Raw genomic sequence first — 21,845 nt, forward strand, 5'->3', positions numbered from 1 at the left:
GCGGGAAAAGGAAGGCTCCATCCATTGCGTCGACGACGCTCCGGAGCGGTTCTGATACCTGTTCGCGGAAGGACCGACTCGACGTTGCTGCGCCCAATCAGATCACTTCTTCCTTCGCCAGCCAGCGCCAGCCACCTTGCCCAGCTCGCACCTCGTCTGAACATCAGTCTACAGCAACGCGTTATGACGGTCGATCGACCTGACCATGCACACTACAATACGCTCAAGCATCGGTCGGAATCGCTTGGAAGCTTGTCCAGGCACCGGCCGAGATGTGCTTCAGCTGGGATGACCCACTTCGAGGATATATTGCTTCTACCTTCGGATGTTCTTGACGTCCCGGAAAGCACGCACGGCGACCCTAGGTTAAGGAGAAACATAAAGCAACGTGAAAGAAAGCCATGGACGCTCGGTCCGGAATATACCATACATAGACAGACTAAGCGCTGAACAATCCATTCCCCGCGAACTCGTGCATGCGCGCAATCAACTCTTATGGGCGACCCACCGCGGCCCTCGGACCTTGCGTCTTTCCTGGAGAGGTATAGAGATTCATTCTATCATGAGGAGGTCTTTTGGCGACAGCGACAGCGAGACGCGGCCATGGACAGAGTGATCGGTTTGCGAATACTGAGGAGGGTGTCGTACAAATTGTCTGAAAAGATCCCCACCCCCATAGTGCGCCTCTCCTCCACTCAATTTGTCTCCCCTGACCCTTATTGATTGGATACCTCCACATCTCGCCTGGTTATGAGGTCTGTTGGTAATCTCCGGGCGATTCAGCTACTATTTGCGATGTCCATTTCTACACCCGTGGGTTCCAAAAGGACTCTAACCCCTCGATACATGCCTTGTGGCTCGCTGCTCCAAAGGCATCGCGGGCTCAGGTATGGAGACTTTCTCCTTGGGGTTGATGCACTAAGGATTTTGTTCTGTGGAGCGCAAGCCTCGTAGTCTGTTTTACTGGGACAATGTAACCTTCGTCAGCACTGAATCCCACCGGAATGCCTGGACCATCAACGCATGTCCATTTCTTGCCGAGTTGGGCTTCACGTCCAAAAGGGTACCCATATCACATCCATGCCCTTCGGCTTCGGAGTAAGACTGGATTTTGGGACAGTTCATGGTGTCGGTCTTGAGCAACGTGTTGATCTCACGAAGAAAAATCTCAATCAGTGCAATGGTATGTCGGTTTCCCGACGCCCGGCAATCATAATTCTACCGCGGTGTCAAATATGCGAGTACTCTCCTTCAATACTTCCAGCTCTAAAGGACTTGCAAGGTGGCTGCATGGGAACCCCTCGCGCTCCTCGCTTCAAACATAATCTCCGAAAGCCATGTTCCGCTCATCCTATGCGCAAACCAGCATTACACGCCCCGAAGCATAGTGCCGGGCATCTCATTTGGGCCTCGTCCGCTTTGAACTGAAATAAACGATCAACTGCCCAGATGGAGTTCCGCCTTGCACAAAGAATCTGCGAATTACGCCTGGACACTTTTCGTGGACTGCTCCCGGCTACGATCTGCCTGGCTGCAGCCATCGGAATCTATGTCTCTTAGGAAAAAGGATAGAGAATGAGAATATGTCTATTCCAACACCTACATACCAAAAGGCGTCTAAATACCTCCCTATGGGAGATCCTCGCACAAACATTTCACCCTCTCAAATCCTACACCCACCAGTCATGTCCTCCAAGCACACCTCCTAGGTATATAAACAGCCTCCCAAGCTCCTCTCCACCCATTACTCCTCCACTGCCTCAAACACACTGCGCAGACTAAAAGCATACTTTGGATGGTTAAATGTATTCCTCTCGCTCCTTTGCGACAAAAACGGGAGAAGCGGAACGATGGACTCCTGTTCGGAACTAAACACAACGAGGAAGGCTTTGATGGAGTTGCTTGGACCGACATGGCTCTTACTCCTATTATGACTGTCGAAATCGAGCGATGGTTGAGAAATCTATGCACATCGAGTACATGTTCCGCCCCTGCAGCCTCTGCTCCTAAAATCGTCCTATCTAAAGTCCAAGGAAAACCGCCCCTCTCCTCTCTCCCCAGGTATATAAACAGCCTCCGAAACTCCTCGTCACCCATCAATCCTCTACCGTAAATGCAACCAGCACAGACCAAAAGCGAATGGTACAACTACGCATGTGGACTCGCTGCTTTGCGAAAACAGCAGGAAAGGAAGCGCAACGGACTCTCGGTCGGGAACCAAAACACAATGAGGAAGACGTCGATGGAGTTTCTGCAACCAATGCGGCGGCCAGGCCCACGAAAACGAAAACAGTACAGAGCGATGGCGCCAAAAAAAAGCGTACAACAAACCTACGTGTTGCGACCCGGGAGCCTCTGCTATTGAACTGGTCCTTTCTCAGGTCCGACGGAAAACCGCCCCTCTCCTCCCTTCGTATCCTTCCGAACCCCATAGTGTCCCTGACTATGTCTCCTCACCAGACCCACCACCCAGAACATATCAGCCTTCCCCAGGCGCGCGCGCAGTCTCCCACAGCCCCTCTCCTGAAGCAGTCTCCGATTCCAAAGAGCAGGACCTCAGTCTACATGGAGTACTCCCTCCACCCGCGCCTGAAACCTCGAAAAGAAACATGGCATGGACTCCCCGGGCGCCAGAAGACAAAAACGGACCCACCACCCCTTTGATTGACGATCCCCCTCCGATGGTTATTCTCGATTCGACAAAAAGTCATACAAGAAAGTATGTGTTTCTTTGATCCAGGAATCCAATACGGCAAAGTTCTCTACCTACCATTCGCATCGCAAACCAACCTCCAGAGAGGAGCGCCACGCCACGCGGCGATACATTCACGCCACAGACGAAGTTTACCTCCAGAAATGGAACTCAGGACGTGTCTCTGCAAAAGTCAGCAAGGATTCTCGAATGTGTTTGGCAGACTGCCCTCTCTCGTCTACTCAACACCCTTGAGTCAAGGAATTTCAACCGCAACCTCCATGGCCTTCCTTCCCCCTCTTCCCACAAAAACACACCCGCAAAGCAACCCTGGGCTGAACGCAGTGTCCAAAACACTCCACTGCCGGGTTTATGCCGTGCGTCTCTTCTCTGATTCCCCCACCCCTACGCCAAAAGAATAACAAAACCCCTCGCATGTGCTGTGCCTTCTCAAAAAAAACCCTATTTCAATCGCACTCTTTGCGAAGAAGAAGGGAACTCCACTACTTAATCTCCAAAATACTCCCAATTCTTCCCAAATGCCTGGGATTAGAAGTTCTAAGGACTACATCAAAGGCTCTCTCGACAGAATCCATGTCGAGAGCCGGACTTCCCCTTCCTTCCTTTCAGCCGCAGCGCAGCGCAGCACCAAAGCCGTTGCCGTTACCACTGATGTCTCCCTTCGACGTTCAATTTGAAAAAAAGACATTCGCCTCCGCGTTTATGGTGTCTTGGCTGCTGTTTGTCCAACTTACATCCAACTCCTACGTGAGCTTTAGGCCGCGGGACCCAACACCCACGCCATCACCATCACCATCAACTGGGCTCAGTGACGTTGATCCTCACCATCATCGTCAAAAGAGCCTGAAAGGAAAGGAAACCAGAAGGTGTATAATATCTAAAAGCCCGGACCCATCCTAGTTACTAGCTAGCTCGCTCATTAACCAGACATGAAAAGCATGGCGTCTGGCAAAACCCAAAACATCTCAAGCTCGTTCAGCAATCGATCTTGCACGGCGTGCGGGACGGTCAGGCATTCAATGTACCCGCCCGGTCAAAACTCCCCTCTAGATGCATCATAGTCATACAGTTTTTCTCCTCGCTTGCACGTCTCCTCTTCCTCTCTTGCAATGCTTACGCATTCCCGGGCTTCTCATCCGTATCGATATGCCACACCACATAATTCGGGAGCCCATAAACGCCATATCCAGCTCTCTTCGCCATCTTCGCGAATCCCTCCGTCTCAGCTTGGTTCTCGAAAGCATAGCAGGGGAAATTGATGCCGGAGCGATGGACGTCGGCTTTCACGATGATGTTGACACCGCCGATGCCGTCGAGGGGGATTTCGAAGTCCTTGTCGTCGCGCCAGTCGCCCATTTTGGCCATGTATTTACGGTTGGTCTTGTATTCCTTGTACCCTAGGTATATATTAGTATAGGTGGTGTTGGACTAAGAGGGAGGAGGGGAGCTACCTTCCGCGAGTACGACGTCTTTATCGAGCGTGGCGCCGAGTTTGAGCCCTTCGGGCGATTCTTGCCACGAGTTGTAGTCGACTGGTGATGGTTAGCACGACACAGGCGAAAGGGAGCGCAGAAGGGAGAAGGACGTACATCTTCCTTCTATATCGACCATCTTGCCATCCTTTTCCTTGTACCTGTGGAACCAGATATCTGTCTTCTGTGAGCGATTGCATCCACAAGCCATCAGTTGGAACACCTACTGGGAACTAGGACATCCCTATCGTGCGCGATGAAGTCCTCAATAATCTTCGCCGGGCTATCCTTGATGTCCACATCCCTCCAGTACACCCAGCTATGCTCCGGCTTCAGCGCGGTAGCGAGCAAGTAGTTCCTCGCCTTGCCCATCGCCTTCCTCCGCGGGCCCTGAGCTTCGAAGCTATGTCTGTATTCAACGTCCTGGGACAAGGTGACGCCAAAGTCTTTCTCGACAATCATTGCGGATCGGAATGCAGCCTCGGGGTTCCCTTGTACTCGCTCCAGCTCCTTTGCCAACGCTGCCATGGTGTCGTCCTTTGTGTCGCCGACAAGGAAAGCGAGATCGATAAGATCGTGAGGGTACGTGAGCTGGGTGAGGAGGTCGAAGTGCTGCGCCAGGTACCAAGCGGCATCACGCAGCGGCGTGAGGATGAGCACGCGCTCCTTGTTCCTGAGGGCTTCTGTTGTTGATTTGATTACGTTGAGGTCGACGTGTTCTATCGTCGTATTGTTGACCTCGACCGGTTTGTGATGGTTGAAGAGCACGGGCGTCTGGAGATGTGCATGCCAGTCTTCATACTCGTTCGGCGTCATGCGCATCGGCGGCTTTGAGGGACCCCAGCAGTAGAACCTAGAAGCTTGTTAGCCATGATGCCGCCGCTACGAGTACCCGCAATGCGCTGGCAGTATCTTCCATCTCCTTATCAATTGCACGAAAGATAGCAATGCGTACCTCTGCATCTCTCCCGCAGCGGACCCCATTGAGCGCCACAGCAGGATAATGATGGTGAGCAGGCCAACTGCCAACAGCGTCCGTGTATTCCTCAGTATGTGCCATATCTGCCTGCTCGGTGGCAGTCTCGCCCGGGCGGCCTTCCACGAATAGCCCTTGCCGGCGAGCATTTTGAACGGCGAGACGCCCGCAGCGCGCTTTTCCTCGTCCCCTCTGCTCTGCGATATGCGGACGCTCGAGCTCCGTGCGCGGATACCGGTTGTGTTGCTCCTCTCGCGCTGCGTGTGGAGGCGCGGCGACTGTGGGGAGGCCAGCGTGAACGATGTCGCGGGAGGAGCTAGGTCGAGCTATCGGCGATGGAGCTAGAGGCTGCGACGGACAAGCACGTACCGATAGCGCGGGGAAGGGTCAGACGCGCCGCATGGGAAACGGCTATCCGGATGCGATTCACTATGGATTACTAGGTAGGGCAGCGGCGCGGGCAGTAACGAGCGGAATGGGCAGCAGAGTCCAGTGAATTGCTGCAGTCGCAGGGTGTTGTTGGGTGCTTGTCCCGCTGAGATAGCCGGGCGCGATTGGCCCACAGCGATGACGACGCTCCGGCAAAGTTGGTTTAGAGCGCCCTCTGGTGACTTCGGACTTTTTCGACATTCACAGCTGGCAATTGCAGTTCATCGTGCCGTACTCTCGTCGTAAGCTCACCCGCGTAAGGCAAACGTCACCGCCTGAGGGCGACCTCGATAGCCCCTGTAACGGCACGTGAAGCTCACTCGTACTTGCTGACTGGACGAATCAGCCAAGCTCGCGCGACGCCACACCCGTCGTCGACGATCACTCGCAGCTCGAGCTCAAGCTTTGGCGAAGGACGGGGATGCCTTACAAATCCCTGCGCAATCCGCACCGCCGACGGTGGCCGTCCATCAGATGCGTCGTCACATTAGCCTCTGGCCGGATAACGCCCGGGCGCCTCGAGTCTTGACATTTCTGCTTGAATTGGCAAGGTTGGGCTCGCGCCACGGCGGCTGAGGGTGTTGCCGTGGCTTCGCTAGGCCCTTCGTCAGCCTTGTGGTTGTAGTATTCGCTGATTGAGGTCCATCAGGAGAAGCAGTGAGCGGTCGTGGACTGTCTTTCTAAGGACTTCACAGTTCGTGTCACTATTGCTCATGAAAACCACAATATGTCCGCCACCTAGCCAACCTGAGGGCGATTCGCTGGAGGAAAATGACGGGCTCTAGAGAGGAACTGGATGAAAAGCGGCACAGCACAGCTGAGCAGCCCTCGAAGCCAACACGTGTACTGGACCAGCGTCCCCGGACCCCCTCTTCTGCACGAGGACTCTGACACGAGGTCAAGAGCCTCGCCGCAGCCGCAACTCCACTTGCTTCAACCTTGTGTGCCGTCTCCTCACTCTTGGTCGCGATTCCTCCTCCTTTGGACACCCTTGCCACTCCTCCCTCGATCGGCAATCTCTACCACTTTCTCAGCCAGATCCAATCGTCAGATGCTCCCTGGTCTGGTGGTGACACGGGACGGCTAACCTCTTCCTCCAATACTGGCGGGAACTTCCCCTCCACATCGAATGGAGCGGTTTTCGCATATTGCTCCGAGCGCCTGCCGAGCCTTCTGCTCTCCGCGTCATGGAGGCAGGCCATGGGCTAGAACTTTGTCCATATGCGTCTTGCATTCCACTCCGCAATGAGAGAGCCTGGTGCGTGCTCACATATCTCTCCGTTCCCGTCTAATTGGCTGGCGCATATTGTCCGCCTGTGCACACCAACGTTGTACCACCGCAAAGGAAGATCGTCCAACCTGAAATCTCTGGGCACAATCAGCAGTGCATCCACCTCACCTCACTTCCACCTGTCTTATTGTGCATTGCATCATCCAGCTGTCTGTGTTCGTCGACTGCGGAAGACGGCGCCTCATCCCAACAACAACAGGTGGCGACTTGGACGAGTCTGAAGGCGTGTGTAGCCGCTCGCCGAGCTGGCCAACGGCCAGATTTGGGAATGCAGGCTTGCCACGAGCCTTCGAATGAGGCAGGACTGGGCCCATGGCTCGTAAAATTCCCGTCTGCAGCCACTTTCACCAGAGACATTGAGATGCGGCGGGGGGATTGGCGACACAAGAGCGGATTGTGACGCTCCTCACGTCGCCGTTCATCCCATTTCTTTAGCGACGGTATCCAGCACGTCGGGACGCTCTCCAGGCGGGTGATCAAATACGTGATCGAGGAGCCGTAAAGTCCTAAAAAAACACAGCAGCCTGCAAAGCGCAACTGGCGTCGACTGGAGTGCAAGAACTGGCAGAATCTTGACCGTGGAAGCAGAATGGGGAAGAAAATGGTGATTGAAGAGAGTTGGAGCGAAAGGTGTGGTAATAGTCGGGTTTACTTGACAGGGGTCGCGATTGGCCCAGCAGGCGCTAGCGCTCCTTCCCCGGCAAGCATATCCCCGTTTCCCAACCTCAGCCCGCATCCCCCCTCCCATGCCTTCCATAGATGACACGCATGAGTTGCATAGTCACGCCCCCTTCCTCCGCCGAGTCAGACGAAACTGTGAGAAATATCGTGAAAGTAATCCCAAAGTCTGGTTCCAGTCCCGCCAATATGATCGGTGAGACACGCGTAAAGCGCGCGCAGGCGGAAGTCTGGAGCCGACAAAAGAAAGTTCATGGGCAAATGGTCAGATGGGAGGGGAGAAAGGGTTCGCTTTCGCATTATACGCCGAAGCCAACGCCCCGCGGAAGCTAAGTTATGTTCATGCTCGTTTAGATACCTCCGCCCACAAGACGAGTGCAATAATGCTCATCACCAATGTTCCGTCCGCGAGCGTACCATTAGATGCTATATTAAGCTACGTAGTATACGTAGTATGACAAACCGAAATAGTGAGGCCGTCAGAGGGTCTGCCGTGACGCACCTAACAGATATGGTACCTAATATCAGACAATCTGCGCAAAGGAAAAAGGGACAACCGGGAAAGACAGGAACCCCCATGCACACAACAGCTTGGGAAGGATTTGGTCTGCCCAGAAACAAGTAGATGAAAGTATACAGACGAGCAGCCCCAACGCCAGAAAATGAAACCGAAATTTTTGAAAGAGTGTACCGCCACATGTCGAAATCGCTACAGATGCACACTGCCCAACAAGGATACCATACCACCAGTTCCACTGAGTAGGAAATCGCCGCTTGAGATGGAGGCCTTCGCCATGCCTCAAAGCGAGGAACGTGGTCGTCCAGTTGGCGGTGGAGGTAGAAGTGGAAGTGGAGGCAGAGACCAGCCGTCACAAGCCACGAGTGCTAGAGACTCTTCAAGCATCGCGGCGTACTCGTCGTCATGATGCTTGAGCCTCTCGATGGCGGCTTGCGCGGTTTGAAGAAATTGACTAATCGCAACAGATCCCGAATGGAGAACTTGGCTCTTGTTCCAGGTAAGAGGGTTCTCTACGCTTTTACTGATATTGTGGCGGGTGAGGAGGCGCCAACCTGGTTTGCGTCCTTCATGCTTTGAGGATGCTTGCTGCGGCAGGTTCGGATTGTGAGCCAGGAGCCCGTTCTGTATCTCGGCGATGATGACCGCTTGATGGTAACGGCTGTTGGCTTCCCGATCAGCTTTCGGGTTTGGTTCCCTATTTTCTTCCCCTTGTCCGTTGCGTTGAGTGGAGCTCACGCCCCTGGCAGCCCGTAGTCGCTTAGTCCCCGTTCTTCCAGGGCTGGGTTCGGGAGAATAGGTGGGGCTGGAGGCGGGGGATGGGTATGGTGAATAGAGGTGGTCGGTAACCATGTACAGTCTCCGCTGGGCAGTCTGGTGGTGCGTTATATGGCCGAGCGAGTCGAGAACCGGCGAAGGCACCGTTGGCGATAGCGATGTCGAGGAAGATCGTCTAGAGATGTCTCCGCCGTCAAAGGATAGCTCCACGAGGTCGCTAAGCTGTGGCGACCGAAGCCGTTCACGGTTGTGCTCCTCAAGTTCGTGGAGCGGCTGGTCACCCAGCGGGAAGGCAGTAAGATGCTGACGGTCGCGGAGGGGCGGGAGCGTAACACCCTCGGTTCTGCCCATAGTCAGACTGGCTCATAATGACCAAGGCGGCAGACTTGCGGTTCGAGATTCAGATCGTCCAAGTCACTCAACATGTCGTGATCATTACTTTCCAATCTGCTGCGGTTCGGGAGTGGGAGCACCCTCTCGGGATGCTCTGGCTTGATGTAGAACGGAAGGCCCGCAGAGTGGATGGGTGGATTCATAGTGAGGGAATCCAAGTGGTAGAGTAATACAGATCAGAGTAGGCGACGGACTCTAGCCGACGAAATGGAGAATGGGGAGTGAAGGACGGGTGAAAGACGTTAGAAGCTCGAGTCAGCCTTTTATGTTCCTCAGGAAAGGTCGTTGCTTCTGCTCCACGGAGAGAGTATATTGGCTGCAGGAAGATGGCTGCCGCGGAAGGCGGAAGACGAGCGGGCCATTGCAACCCTCGATGCAAATGAGGCACTTGTGCGGTACGAGAAGCTTCCCCACGCAGTATGCATTGAAGCCATGGACAGTGCGCAGAGGTCCACTAAGCACGGATAGGTATGGCTGGACAAGACATATGCGATGCGGGGAGGGATCGGGAAGCGCTTCTGCACAAAACCCCCTTGCGCGCGTCTCTGAAACAATAGGCTTTGGTGGAGAGCCGCCCACCCTGCTGGGTCTCCCTTGGGAGTGCGCGCTGAATAGAGCCAAAGAGGCGAGTGCCCGTGTTCACCGCCAGTACCAATCAGGTTCCGAATGGCGCTAGACAAGACGTTGGAGAGATAACGGCCGCCTAGTGGATGTCGAAGCGCTGTCAGACCCAGAACGTGCACCCCAGATCCTCTTGAACAATGCTGTCGTACTCGGAGGGACCAGCATCTGAATCTGAATCTGGCGCTGTCGTCTAATCTCGATTCGATGCCAACGTATGATCGTATGTGGCGCTCGATCCAGCAGAGGAAACCCGGACAGTCACTTCTGAACCTGGCTCGCGGCGACGACCGTCTGCACCCGTCCCGTTTGGAACCGTGGAGTTGCGGATCCAGACTGCATGCAGGCCCGGGGTTGAGGCGCTAGTCCGGAATAGCTCCAGCATATTCGCCGTTACACGGCACGCCGAAGACGACAGAAAAAGTGCACAAGAAGCCGACGCTAAGAGAGGCCCGTATTCCCCGACGGCTCGAGCAAATGACGAGGCGATGAAGGGCAGACGGGAGAGTTACAAGACAACCATGGGTCGCCAAGACTGACGTGACACGGGACGACCAGAAACGGACGGTGCAGACATCGGTGAGAAACGACCATCATGTGCAGACAATAATCAGTGACCAAGAAATGCATTCCGTTGTAGCATACATGATAATGAAGAGAGCGTACCTATGGACACGAAAGCGAGAAAGAGAGAGTGAGAGCGCGTCCCATGGGTTCCGTCCAACCCAGCCCACGCGCCGCTGTCGTTCCGCACATTAGCCTCGGGGAAGACCTGCCATGGGGTGCCAAATATTAAAATTCTTCTAAGCCCCGACCGTCGTAGCCAATCGATACATACAAGTGATGCATGCTGGTCCATTACTCCCTCGCCAAAACCCCCCTTCCGCCGAAAGCTCAAGCCGAGCGTCTGGGGTGCTTGCACGCTAGATGCTGGTATGCTGCCAAAGGAAATCAGATGGTCGGATTATTAGTCTATGCAATGATCGTAGAAACGCCAGCGTCTTGGAGCTTTTAGAGTAGGAAGACGGCGGCCAGACCAGCAAGACCCATGTAGCTCTGGGGCACATTGAGAGGAGAGGCGGCACCGGTTGGCTTGGAACTGCCGGTAGGGGTGGTGCCCGCAGTACCAGGATCCGTCAGGCTACCCTCGCACTCGTACTTGGTCTTGGGGAGTCTGCCCTTGTCACGGAGAGGGTCGTAGAAGCTGTCGCAAACGGACCCAATGTCGCCGGTAGACTGCAGGTTGAACACACCCTTCACAAGGTTGAGCTTCGGAGTTTCGATCCTGGTTCGGTTAGCAAACGCAAGGACATCATCAGGTGGGCCGGTTGCACGTACTTGGTGATGTTGCCACTAATGTCAAAGGCACCCATAACCTGCTCTAGCGAAGGAAAGCCGTCGATCTCGTGCAAGTTGGAGTTGTTGGCGATCTGGAGGTTTCCACCCAGGTTGGCCAGCTGGGGAAAAGAGATATTGTTCAGGTTCTTGTTCCCGACAATGGCGAGGAATTTCTCGACCTTGGTCAGATTGGGAGCAGCAAAAGTCTCCAGGTTGCTCTCGAATATGCCCAGCGAGTCATTGAGGGCCTCAAGCGACTGCATTTGAATGGAGCCGCAAGCTCGGAAAGTGGCGTTGTTCGCCCAGATTAGGTTGGGGAAGGACACGTTGACGTCTGCGTTGTTGTACGACAGAGTCAACTGCTGGGTAACGTTGCCAACCTGCATATCGATCTCGGCGATTTGAGGGTTGTTGGCGATGTTGATGACATCGGCTTCCTCGATATTGAGGCCCTGCAGGTTCTCGAGGAACGTGTTCTGGATGTCGATTTGCGAGGCCTTAGTGACCTCTGCATCGAAACCTAGCGTCTGGAGGTTGGGCAGGCCTTGCATCTTGACAATGTTCACTTCGCTTAGCTTGGGGAAGTTCAGGCTGGCGAGCTGAGGCACGTCATTGATCTCCAAGGTGCCCGTGATGGTCTCCAGGTCAGCGCCACTGATTCGCTGGATGCCGCTGTTGCTGTCGGCAACCAAGTTGCCCTTGATCTGTTGGATGCCATCGAGGGCGATATCGTCTGTGGTTCCGGTGGCAATGGCGATGCTGCCAGAAAAGGTGGTGCAGGAGGCCAGCGCGGACGCGTCGCCGCTATTCTGGACGGTCGCGGTGGCGGAGTTGCTACAGGCAGCTGTGGGAGACGGATTAGCACGAAGCACAGCAGTGGAGAGGGCCAGAGCCGGTGCATTGCGTGGAAGGGACGTACCATATGCGGTGCCGGCAGCTGCCAGCGCGGGCAGGGCGAGTCTCAGCAGGGGAGACATTCTTGACGGCGCGAAAGCAAGTCGGTAACTGCAGGGTGGTCAGCGACGCGTTGGGGATGGAATTGGGTGCCTGTGGACGGCAGCTCGTGCTTGAGACGGACCTGGATCGATTAAGACTGCTCACGGCCCGGGCGGAATAAGTAGTTGTCTTTGCAAAGATGTTGAGCGATTGACGACGAAAACAAAGCGGCAGGAAGAATTAAAAAGGAACCCCCGGAGGCTCACGGCGAGGAAGGTGAGTTCGCAAAAAAAGCGAAAGTGATTGTGAGGAGAGCGGGAAGGGAGCGCAGGAGAGGCGGGCGTGAGAAAAAGGAGCAGGCGCGGACCAGGATGCGCTAGGCCGCATCGGGCGCATCGATATCAACACACTGGCCAGTGCGCCGACCCGCAGAGGCAGAGGGAGGGCGTCTTTGCGCGCTCTGGCCACGCCGTCGCTGCTGACTGCCGCGGCGACGACTCTGCTGCAAGCGACACACAGCTGCTCACCTCTGCTTGCCCGTCCAGCGCGCAGTCTGCTGGATGGCGTGGAGAGCGGTCGACGGGTGCCCGCACGTGCTACCGGTGTTTGCTCGAGTCCGGCCCCGGGAATGGCAAGCTGTCGCTGTCGCTGTCGCTGTCACTGCTCTCCACATCGCACCCGCGGCGCTGCAAATCCTGATTTCCGTCCAAGCAGAGGCCCGCCCAGTGGTCTGCCTCCCAATGAGCCGGCCGAATCACCGCCATGACACCACCTGCACTGCTGGAGCTGCATGGAAGCCCTCACCAGATGTCGAACGGATGCACGGTCTCGGCTGAAATCCCCAACGCTTCCGGGCCTGGTCGCGCTTCGGCTGGCGCTCGATTCGGCGTCGCGGCCACGCCACACTCGCCGCCGCCAACGTCTGTTCTGTGCGCGCTGCGGCCTCATCTCCCGTCGCCCTCTCCTTATCGCCGCGCTGGACAGCCTTGTCGCGCAATAAGCGCACTGCGAGGCTTGATTTTCCATGGCGTTTGGTTCTGTTTGAGACGCGAAAAAGGCCGGCGGATGCCCTGCACTGCGCTGTGCCGGACATCAGCATGTTTGACGCCGCCAGCGCCGACTCCGCGAGTTTCAGCCAGATCACCGACGCGCAAGCCTCCAAACGCTGCGTATTCCCGTCGACGACTTGTTGAAGAGTGCATTACCGGTATGCGCGCTTGATATCGACTTGACTCGCCTGGCCCGCCTATCAAGCGCCGCGCCGGCCTAAGAATATCACGACGTGCTTGGAGATCGCCTTCTTTCGGCAGCCGGGCCAGGGCGCGGAAAGGAGCATTATTGGCGCCACCTTTCTGGAACACCTACGTCCGCGTCATACCAAGCGACCTCGAAAGGAGCCCGCCCTGCTCAGATTGCATTATTTCAGCAGCTCGCTGCATCTAATGCCATATCGCTCTTTGAGCAGGTTGCACCCCTATCCCAACGTCTTCTGCACATGATAGGAGCAGGAGGTCGTCCCATCACGGCTGCAGACGCCCGTGAGCGAACACCTCATCTCAGCGATCCCTCGCCAAGTGTCCAGAAGCCCATCCTCCTTCCAATCCGGATCAGCAACACCATGTAGAAAATCTCCGCTCCCGGTTGCCCAGAGATCTCTCTGAAACGGATAATCAAGATGCCACTTACACTGCCAACTTCACAACTCTTGGACGGCAGCTGTCAACCAGGCACAATCCACGGTTCGCCTCACACGCGACAGGCGTATCCCGACACGCGACGGCATATAAGGCCAAATATAATTCCATTGCCTGGCAAAATGGTGCTGCTCATGGGCTTTCGCTTTGGCATGATGCGTCACGTACGGGAAAGTCCAGATTTGCCTGCTACTGCCTTACTATGCCGTGTGTCATCACCCGATAGCAGGTGTAGCGGATACGACAAGACAAGGCGAGCCTCAGCAGCCCTCCAGTCTTTCCAACCACGTTACTCTGGTCAGAAGAGGCCGACGTATGCTTCACTAATGGGATATCATGACAGATATAGCGGGATTGTCCAGGCCGTTGCGCCATGCCCGACGAACCCAGGAAGCCTTTTTCCCTTGGAGAGACTCTTTGATCTCACGGCAGCATCCAATAAACATCTATGTTACCGTGACTCTACTATTAGTGAGCTGTTTGACAACCGTTGCTGGGGTACATCGGGGTAGCTCACAACAACAGTGCGCTAACGCACATCTAGCAACCACATGCAGATGTGTGTACGACACCTGGCGACCGAAGTTCGGCCCTCGAGCTCCTGCGCTTTTCGCTCTAGCCGCCAGATCTAGAAAAATTGTCTTGCTCCCAATACATAATGGGAGATGAGTGTGGGGTGCCAGTGTGCTGTATCACGGCGCTACGCACCTGACAGCAGTTTCACTCCACATCTGTCCCCCGCGAATGTAACTCTATTCTCCATCCGACCTCGACTCGCTCTATCCACACTTCTCCACTGCCGCCCAGGCCCGTCCTGCAAGCCAGCCTCGGTTCATCTGACCGCTCCGCTCTCCGGAGTCTCCAGCAAAACTTTTCACAGCCACAATTACACAGAACCGCATCTCCTTCCGCTCCCTACGTTGCTCGATCCATGGTTCCGCCCGCGAGTCCCTGGACAAATCGCCTCGATCCAAATTCTCCTCTCCAATCGTTTGGGGCCCTTGCGCCTGGATACCACTTCCGCGCCTCGAGTCCCGGGTTCCGTCTCACCGCCAGCTGCAACGGATGCCCGCGGCATCGCTTGGCGAAGATGACGCATGCGAGCATCCGATCACGGCGGCCTTGCGATCGGGATCGCCCGGACGTTGCGAGTTGTGATCGTTGACCGAATTGAGATGCTCGAGAGGGAGCAAGTTGCTCGAATACGAGCAGCTCAGCAAGGCATTGCGTTGTCCCACGGGAAGGCTAAACTATGCTCTCGGCCGAGAGGAGACGGTCGTACAAAGCGGACTAACAGCAGAAGCAATGGGCTTGGCCAAGTGCGAAGTCGCTGGCGCGTGGGCGCGAGGCGAGGACTTGACTGACGCGTATTGACCTCTCTTCTGGTCAGTTGCTCCCACTGGTTGAACAATAGGAACAGGCCCACAAGGCTTAGTGCAGAGAAAGGCACTGAAACCTCTGACTTCCAGCTTTTCCGAGATTCCTTCCGCGTGGACCGGACCCAGCATTCCAAGTCCGACCTCAAGAAGCGAGGAATGCTCCGAGCCTGTGACAGAAGCAGCACGCATTATTCTCAAGCCCGAGCATGCATGAAGAATTTGGAGACCTTGCTCGTGGCCTGACATGACGTCGACTACCCTAGCAGAAACGCACCCTTAGCTGCAGACGAGAGAAGCTACATATCACTGTCAAAAACCAAAGTCAAAGTCACACAAAACACCGGACAGATTCCCGCAGCTATCTACCTATTACCTTCCGGCTTTCTAGCATCAGACTCTAAACAGGAAGATCGAAGCGAGATATGCAAAGGCACATCGTAATAGCGGGAGTAGCAGCGTCTGGTTCACATCCGCCACCCTCAAACGGTGAGCAAAAACGAGTACGCTCATGCATACTAGCCATGCACTACAACCCTCTTGCTTCTCATCCTGCTTCCCCGACGCCATGCCCACTCACCCACTCTGCATAACACTAATATCAACGTCTTCAATTCTCCACATATACCACATGAACAAAGACCTGTGTTGTAGTAAGCGACCTAGCACAGCGCGATGCAAAAGGGGGAAGAGTCCACAGCAAGACCGAAAGCGCAATAGAAGGGGACGCAGATAGACGCACCGGTAAGGCGAGAACCTCGACGCTATTGACAGCATCTCCTGCTCGGTCATGTACTTCCACTTGCCGCCTTTCGCTTTGAGCTTGCTCGTGTCACGGCCCATGTACGTGGCCATGCCTCGCCTGTTCACAGCAGCACGTTAGCACGTCATGTTTAGCCAACCTGATCCACCTTCATTCCAACCCCCAATCACCCTCATCACACTCATTTCTGCAGACCTCGTTGCGTTACCCAAACCCACCTCCCTGACCCAACCAAATCAACCAGCTCAAACGCAGCAAGGCGAACGAAACCGACTTACTGCACGCCCAGATCGCCCGTACTAAACACATCCATCCTCTTCAGCCCAAAACAGGCAAACATCTCGACACTCCAGCGCCCCAGCCCGCGCACGGCTACTAGCTTCTCGATGAGCTCGTCGTCGGAGGCGGCGATCAGCATTTGCGCGCTTAGCTCGCCTGATGAGAATTTTTCAGCTAGGCCGGTGATGTACTCGGCTTTGCGCTGGGAGAGGCCCGCGGTGCGGAGCGTAGGGAGGTCGAGTTCGAGGATCTGGCTGGGCGAGGGGAAGGAAGGGTGTGTGGTGGGGAAGACTGGTTGTGGGGCGTCAGTAAGAGGGTTCGGTAGATAGGCTTGATGCTCCTCCGTCTTGATGGCATTGGATGGGAGAGGTGGATGTGTGCTCCCTCTAGCTTACATACGGGCAGTGAACTTTTTGCGAATTGAAGCTGCGGCTTGACCTGATACCTGTATACACTGTCAGTTTGCTATTCTCCTCATCCGATGATGCTTCCGAAATCCTTCTGTCCACATATGATGCTCTTCAAGGCACACTTTCGAGCGCATTTCTTAGGTGTGGGTTGAAACGCAGTTCGAAAGCCCAGCACTTCTCTCTTACAATGCAAGACCAAGTACGTCCACATCCCAATAGAAAACAGACAAATGCTAACAGCACGAACGACAAGAAAGCATCCCACGTACCTGCTGTCCAATAATCCCACTCGCCAACGCCGTAAACGGATCCACCACCTCCCTCAGCCCTTCGGGACTAAACATCTTACAATGATGCTTCTCCACCAGCGCCTTTAGCTTCGGATCCACCGCACACAGGTGCTCACACGCATCCTGCAACAGCGTCTCAATAGTCGACGTCGGGGGATGTAATTTCGCGCCAACGTCGGGCGGAACGACTTCCTTTGCTTTGCGCTTCTTCGCTGGCGAAGCGTCGTCGTCTTCCTGCTGCGATGCGCTGGGGTCCTTGATCGGAGACGAGGAGTAGGCTACCACGCGCGAGCCTCCTGGGGTGGAGAGCGGCGCGTTGGTGGCATGGGGTTCCGCGGGGCGGGGTTTGAAGCCCGGCAGGTCCTCGAGGGGGTGGCCGGCTTCTTCGGATGAGGAGGCATTCGCAATCAAACCGACGCCAGATGGCGTTGGCGTGAACGGTGGAGGCTTGAGCGGAGACTCTTGCGCGGCTTTGCGGCGCTTGGATTGAGGGGTTTTGGGTGGCTCGGGGACGGCGAACGTTGGTTCTACAGCCTTAGTGGTGCTGCTTGTACCATTGGGTAGTGACGTAGCGGAAGTTGAAGCTCTGCTCTTGCGCTTGTTGTTCAGCGAAGGATTCTTCTTCGAATTCTTGTTCGTGGTCCCGTTCGGCGTTGCCGTTCCAGGGGTTGCAGGAATGCTGTTAGTGGAGATGCGAGCTGAGCGCCTGAGAGACATGCTGAGGCGTCTAAGGGAGGAAGAGGATATCTGGAGTCGATTAGGCCGTTGTGCTCTCTAGCTATGGGCGTTGCTTACTTTCCGGGTTGTGTATGAGGATTCGGCGATGGTGCGAAAGAGCATGGAGGTGTGCGAAAGGTTGCGACGTCTGACGCGGGACGCGGGGGAATCTTGGGGTTGCAGATCGCGATGGCACATGACACCGCGCTGACGCATTATTAATCCACACCCTGTTTCGGATTCCTCGTATTTCCGCTGCTAGGGCTGCGGAAACTATTCGCTGCAAGGCATTATTCGGTCTCTGTTCACAGATCTCATGCAGTGCTAGGTGCTTGAGTCTATTGCAACGGTTTAGCTATGACATTCACATTGTGTCCAAATACTGAAAGAGCTCTAAGCGAATATTCGTTATACCATCCATTCAACCTCAGGCAGCGGACCTTTACTACAGATGATGTAATTCCTACAATCTGTCTGTTCGACTGGGTTCCATTGTTCCAAGGAGAGACGTGAGAATCACAGGAACCGCCGTTCCGTGCCAAGTGCCGCAGCCCTCTTCAGCTAGCCGTATGCATTCTGACTATGAGACCTTGGGGTATGCCGGGAAAGGCCCAAAGTACTTTCAAGAAATGTAAGCAAGAAAGGAGTTGTTGCTAAATATTGGGGGTGCGGTTTACCGCTTGTGTCTCGGCTGCAAGGCAAGTTTAATCCGGACGGAGGCACCCGACATTATGAGCGCATTGGATCGGATCAACTGGATAGCCTGCGGTATTTCTCCGGCGAAGGCGGGAATACTCTGGGTAGTTGGGAATGCGCAAAAACGTCGGAAGTATCAGTGGAACGTGGAATCGTACCGCGACTGAGATTCTTGCTACTATACACTCTAATGCACAGCTGATTCGGCCTAATCCAATGCTCTCAACGCCCGCCTCTTTATATACATGTCTTTTAATGGCCCTTGGCGTTCTGATTCCTCTTCTGGACAATCATGGACTCGAGGTCCTCCCGCTCCTTCATCTCAGCCTCAATCTCCTTGATGACAACGGAAAGGTAGGGAGTATCCTGCAGAACATCAGTAATAAGCATCCTACTCTCTGCGATGCGCTCACCTCTTCTGGCTTGATCCACTCGGCCTTGGGCAGAAGCTGGTGGGATACAGAGCACTGCGTGCGTCTTAGCCAAATCCTCCAAGGCGTCCTTCATGCTATTATGAGTACCTGGAAAGCGCGACGCAGACGGAACACACGGTCGTAGGCCTCCTTCGGCGGCAGGCGCTTGAGGGCGAGCTGGACGGTGTCGTTCTCTTCGGGAATCAGGTCATCGGCCCTACGGAGGAATCACAGTTAGCTCATCCAGCCGACACCAGCAAACATCGCGCTCAGCTTTTCCCGCCAATGTCGCATGCAATTGACCCAAATACAGGGGGTTCCGTACTTCAATCCGAGCTGCCTGTAGCCCGCGGCGTTGCAGTACCAGTTGGCGAGCGGCTGGAACCATTTAGCCAGCCACGGCCGCTTGAGGATGTACGGGGCGAGCGACGGTGCGGACATGGTGTCGGGGGACTTCGAGGACCGTGTTGCGAGGAGTGAGGGTAGAGACGGCCGGTCAATTGGGGACTGGAGGATGGAGGTCGAGGTGACGAGGTTCTGCAAAGGAATTGGCCGGAGTAGCGCGCCAAGCCACCGAGCTACTCGTCAAAGCAGCTCCGACTTTCCCCTCACGCTTCCCCGTGCCCTTGTGACGCCCCCAGCAACGCTGCACAACCGCGCCAGAAGTACCTTTCGCTGCGCCGCATCTCGTCCACTTTTTACGTAGGCAATCACGCTTCGCTCCCAAAGACGGCTTTTCCTCTGCCTCGGAACGTCAATGGAGCTGGTCAATCGCTAGATATTGTGTCACTCAAGTGCTGCGGGGCTTCCGCACACTGAGGCACCACCAAGGGGACGACGGCCTGTACGAAAACACTCCCTCTGAAGACCGAGAAGCTCTGCTCTAATTGCGATACTATGGCCAGCCTCTACAATGTCCACAGACGAAGCCGAGCCGCCGCCGCCGTCCCCGACTACTGCCACAGAACGGTATGCGCCGACACCTGCGAGACTCTCCTCCCGCGATCCACCGATGCAAGACTCAAGCTGGAGCTCACTCCACTCTAGCCTCGCCGTTAAGTGTGCCTCCCTGCCAAATTCAAGCGTCAATGCCGCCTGCGGGGCCCTAGCAGGCATCGCCTCGGGAATCGTGACATGCCCGCTCGACGTCATCAAGACCCGCCTCCAAGCGCAGGGCTCCTTTCGCCCTCGCAGCTTCACCCGGCCGACGCGCGCAGTATACAACGGCTTGATAGGCACCGCGCGGGTGATATGGACCCAAGATGGGGTTCGAGGCATGTACAGAGGGCTCGGCCCGATGCTGCTTGGATATATTCCCACGTGGGCCGTCTACATGAGCGTATACGATCTCTCCAAAGATTTCTATTATACGCGAATGGGTATGTCCAAGTAGCCCGGAACTGCATGGTGGGGCTGACAAGGCTTCTCAGAAAATAAATGGCTCTCGCGGATATCTGCCTCGATTACGGCCGGCGCTTGCTCGACGCTAGCGACAAACCCGATATGGGTCATCAAGACAAGACTCATGTCCCAAGTAAGCTCCCGAGCTCAAGAAGAACACCGTCCGCCATGGCATTACAAAAGTACTTTCGATGCTTTTCGGAAAATGTACGCGAGCGAAGGCCTGTCAGCATTCTACTCTGGTCTCACACCGGCACTATTGGGACTCAGCCACGTCGCGATTCAATTCCCCTTATACGAGTACTTCAAGATGAGGTTCACCGGTCTTGAGATGGGACAGACCACATCAGCAGACAGCGATGTGCATTGGGTCGGCATCCTAGGAGCGACCATACTAAGCAAGATCTGCGCAACATCTGCTACCTACCCGCATGAAGTCCTTCGCACCCGACTGCAGACTCAGCAGCGAACCCTTCCTTCGCCTTCACATGAGGAGATAGCGTTTCGAGGCGGACATCAAGGCCTTGGTCACCATACACGTCCTCCAGGCACTGCATCATCAGACGGTATGATCAACATCCCGAGATATCGCGGGGTATTGAGGACTTGCGCCATCATTCTCAAAGAGGAAGGATGGAGAGCCTTCTACAATGGCATGGGCACCAACATGATCCGAGCAGTACCAGCCGCAGTAACCACCATGATGACGTACGAAACGCTAAGGTCAATGCACCAGAAGCTAAAGAACGAAGGAGAAGAGATCGAGCGGCAGTCTCGCTAGTCGAATTCCTGCTCGTACGCATAGAGTTCCTTGGGCGTTGTGTTTTCGGGAGCGCGATATTCCCCCTGTGAGCATTCCCGCTTTCGCTTTTCCCCTTTCTGTACATATCCTGAACAGCATCTCGGGTGGTATGGTAAGCCATTGTTAGCAGGCATCGGAGCTACAGGCGTTTGGAGCTATCAGTACTTTTGAGAGCATACTTGTGGATGGTACGCATATCCGCGGGACTTTGACAATATATACTTGAAATCGTTCACACTAGACTGCCCCTCATTCCAATTTTTTCTTCTTTGGCAACCCACGCCGAAGGTGTCTTCCCCAGCCGAGCATATAATTCTGGCTCACTAGGAACAGGTGTTGAAGCCTCTCTCGTTCGACCATCGAAGAAGCGCACAAAATATCCAAATAATTCATTCGCGAAATAAAGGGCCATCACCACGGAGAATTGCTTTCAGCTAAGAGGAAGACCAAGCGCTATGCACCACAAGAAGAGCTCTCTTTTGTACGTACAGCACTGGCACGAGCGGCAGTTGTGGTGTAATCCCGTTGTCAAAATGAGCGAAGGATAGGTCTCTAACAGAGAATAGAGAGTTCCTTGGCCGAGTCGAGAGTGAAGAGGCAGAGTGGTTCATGGCATGGGCCGATGGAGGCCCCCTATCGCTGTCATTCCGATACTGAAAGACAAGGCCGAGCCATGATAAACAGTGATGACCTTCACGCTTTCCTTCAACATTCATGATAAACTGGCTATGCCCCGGCGGCTGACAGAAGCAGATAGAGATTTACTTAGATGCTCTCAAGGGCCTGTGATTCTCCCCTCTCCTATTCTATCTGTACTACTTCTCCGATTTGTACAATCTCTTAACAAGCGGAAATAGCTTGAT

The 21,845-nt window shown here is 55.0% G+C and overlaps 9 protein-coding genes across 9 annotated transcripts; 3 read left to right on the plus strand and 6 right to left on the minus strand.

Moving 5' to 3' along the window:
- Window positions 1-1,912: 1,912 nt before the first annotated feature.
- Window positions 1,913-2,947, plus strand: BU26DRAFT_545613 (uncharacterized protein; the record flags this gene model as incomplete). Its single annotated transcript, XM_033831794.1, has 4 exons — window positions 1,913-2,061; window positions 2,124-2,292; window positions 2,382-2,719; window positions 2,797-2,947. 4 exons carry the CDS (start codon window positions 1,913-1,915, stop codon window positions 2,945-2,947), a joined length of 807 nt encoding a protein of 268 aa, XP_033691236.1.
- A 59-nt stretch (window positions 2,948-3,006) lies between these two features.
- Window positions 3,007-3,847, plus strand: BU26DRAFT_16972 (uncharacterized protein). The gene has a single exon (XM_033820256.1). The coding sequence runs from the start codon at window positions 3,065-3,067 to the stop codon at window positions 3,611-3,613; it is 549 nt and encodes a 182-aa protein (XP_033691237.1). The 5' UTR covers window positions 3,007-3,064; the 3' UTR covers window positions 3,614-3,847.
- BU26DRAFT_16925 (glycosyltransferase family 62 protein) lies at window positions 3,720-5,450 on the minus strand. The gene is made up of 5 exons (XM_033820248.1): window positions 5,141-5,450; window positions 4,413-5,038; window positions 4,303-4,362; window positions 4,165-4,245; window positions 3,720-4,110 (listed from the first exon to the last, which is right to left on the minus strand). The coding sequence occupies exons 1-5, from the start codon at window positions 5,308-5,310 to the stop codon at window positions 3,827-3,829; spliced, it is 1,221 nt and encodes a 406-aa protein (XP_033691238.1). The 5' UTR covers window positions 5,311-5,450; the 3' UTR covers window positions 3,720-3,826.
- Window positions 5,451-6,042: 592 nt separating this feature from the next.
- On the minus strand, window positions 6,043-6,904 carry BU26DRAFT_17347 (uncharacterized protein). Its single transcript, XM_033820305.1, has 2 exons — window positions 6,679-6,904; window positions 6,043-6,607 (listed from the first exon to the last, which is right to left on the minus strand). The coding sequence occupies exons 1-2, from the start codon at window positions 6,822-6,824 to the stop codon at window positions 6,295-6,297; spliced, it is 459 nt and encodes a 152-aa protein (XP_033691239.1). The 5' UTR covers window positions 6,825-6,904; the 3' UTR covers window positions 6,043-6,294.
- A 1,454-nt stretch (window positions 6,905-8,358) lies between these two features.
- On the minus strand, window positions 8,359-9,204 carry BU26DRAFT_598964 (uncharacterized protein; the record flags this gene model as incomplete). Its single annotated transcript, XM_033835065.1, has 1 exon — window positions 8,359-9,204. One exon carries the CDS (start codon window positions 9,202-9,204, stop codon window positions 8,359-8,361), a length of 846 nt encoding a protein of 281 aa, XP_033691240.1.
- Window positions 9,205-10,565: 1,361 nt separating this feature from the next.
- BU26DRAFT_17164 (GPI-anchored cell wall organization protein Ecm33) lies at window positions 10,566-12,281 on the minus strand. Its single transcript, XM_033820278.1, has 4 exons — window positions 12,125-12,281; window positions 11,206-12,049; window positions 11,027-11,152; window positions 10,566-10,975 (listed from the first exon to the last, which is right to left on the minus strand). The coding sequence occupies exons 1-4, from the start codon at window positions 12,180-12,182 to the stop codon at window positions 10,879-10,881; spliced, it is 1,125 nt and encodes a 374-aa protein (XP_033691241.1). The 5' UTR covers window positions 12,183-12,281; the 3' UTR covers window positions 10,566-10,878.
- A 3,276-nt stretch (window positions 12,282-15,557) lies between these two features.
- BU26DRAFT_513070 (DNA glycosylase) lies at window positions 15,558-17,802 on the minus strand. The gene is made up of 6 exons (XM_033827545.1): window positions 17,749-17,802; window positions 16,933-17,700; window positions 16,653-16,698; window positions 16,253-16,544; window positions 15,954-16,073; window positions 15,558-15,854 (listed from the first exon to the last, which is right to left on the minus strand). The coding sequence occupies exons 2-6, from the start codon at window positions 17,668-17,670 to the stop codon at window positions 15,788-15,790; spliced, it is 1,263 nt and encodes a 420-aa protein (XP_033691242.1). The 5' UTR covers window positions 17,671-17,700; window positions 17,749-17,802; the 3' UTR covers window positions 15,558-15,787.
- An 816-nt stretch (window positions 17,803-18,618) lies between these two features.
- BU26DRAFT_598967 (14 kDa subunit of cytochrome bd ubiquinol oxidase) lies at window positions 18,619-19,220 on the minus strand (the record flags this gene model as incomplete). The annotated part of the gene is made up of 4 exons (XM_033835066.1): window positions 18,619-18,732; window positions 18,780-18,833; window positions 18,888-18,996; window positions 19,105-19,220. The coding sequence occupies 4 exons, from the start codon at window positions 19,218-19,220 to the stop codon at window positions 18,619-18,621; spliced, it is 393 nt and encodes a 130-aa protein (XP_033691243.1).
- A 162-nt stretch (window positions 19,221-19,382) lies between these two features.
- Window positions 19,383-21,189, plus strand: BU26DRAFT_17410 (calcium-binding mitochondrial carrier protein Aralar2). Its single transcript, XM_033820306.1, has 3 exons — window positions 19,383-19,623; window positions 19,685-20,158; window positions 20,210-21,189. The coding sequence occupies exons 2-3, from the start codon at window positions 19,693-19,695 to the stop codon at window positions 20,959-20,961; spliced, it is 1,218 nt and encodes a 405-aa protein (XP_033691244.1). The 5' UTR covers window positions 19,383-19,623; window positions 19,685-19,692; the 3' UTR covers window positions 20,962-21,189.
- Window positions 21,190-21,845: the final 656 nt, after the last annotated feature.

This window comes from Trematosphaeria pertusa (assembly GCF_010094035.1).
Source record: "Trematosphaeria pertusa strain CBS 122368 unplaced genomic scaffold BU26scaffold_1, whole genome shotgun sequence".
NCBI classification, from domain to species: domain Eukaryota; kingdom Fungi; phylum Ascomycota; class Dothideomycetes; order Pleosporales; family Trematosphaeriaceae; genus Trematosphaeria; species Trematosphaeria pertusa.

Coding starts and splice junctions, on each gene's coding strand:
- BU26DRAFT_16972 (XM_033820256.1), top strand. CDS start 3,065: ATGCCGTGCGTCTCTTCTCTGATTCCCCCACCCCTACGCCAAAAGAAT.
- BU26DRAFT_16925 (XM_033820248.1), bottom strand. CDS start 5,310: ATGCTCGCCGGCAAGGGCTATTCGTGGAAGGCCGCCCGGGCGAGACTG. Junction 5,039..5,140: donor GCTGCGGGAGAGATGCAGAG/GTACGCATTGCT, acceptor ACAAGCTTCTAG/GTTCTACTGCTGGGGTCCCT. Junction 4,246..4,302: donor GGTCGATATAGAAGGAAGAT/GTACGTCCTTCT, acceptor AACCATCACCAG/TCGACTACAACTCGTGGCAA.
- BU26DRAFT_17347 (XM_033820305.1), bottom strand. CDS start 6,824: ATGCAAGACGCATATGGACAAAGTTCTAGCCCATGGCCTGCCTCCATG. Junction 6,608..6,678: donor CGCCAGTATTGGAGGAAGAG/GTTAGCCGTCCC, acceptor AAAGTGGTAGAG/ATTGCCGATCGAGGGAGGAG.
- BU26DRAFT_17164 (XM_033820278.1), bottom strand. CDS start 12,182: ATGTCTCCCCTGCTGAGACTCGCCCTGCCCGCGCTGGCAGCTGCCGGC. Junction 12,050..12,124: donor AGCTGCCGGCACCGCATATG/GTACGTCCCTTC, acceptor CGTCTCCCACAG/CTGCCTGTAGCAACTCCGCC. Junction 10,976..11,026: donor GGCAGACTCCCCAAGACCAA/GTACGAGTGCGA, acceptor GGGCACCACCCC/TACCGGCAGTTCCAAGCCAA.
- BU26DRAFT_513070 (XM_033827545.1), bottom strand. CDS start 17,670: ATGTCTCTCAGGCGCTCAGCTCGCATCTCCACTAACAGCATTCCTGCA. Junction 16,545..16,652: donor TCGCAAAAAGTTCACTGCCC/GTATGTAAGCTA, acceptor CCCCACAACCAG/TCTTCCCCACCACACACCCT. Junction 15,855..15,953: donor TCGAGGTTCTCGCCTTACCG/GTGCGTCTATCT, acceptor ACTACAACACAG/GTCTTTGTTCATGTGGTATA.
- BU26DRAFT_17410 (XM_033820306.1), top strand. CDS start 19,693: ATGTCCACAGACGAAGCCGAGCCGCCGCCGCCGTCCCCGACTACTGCC. Junction 20,159..20,209: donor TTTCTATTATACGCGAATGG/GTATGTCCAAGT, acceptor AAGGCTTCTCAG/AAAATAAATGGCTCTCGCGG.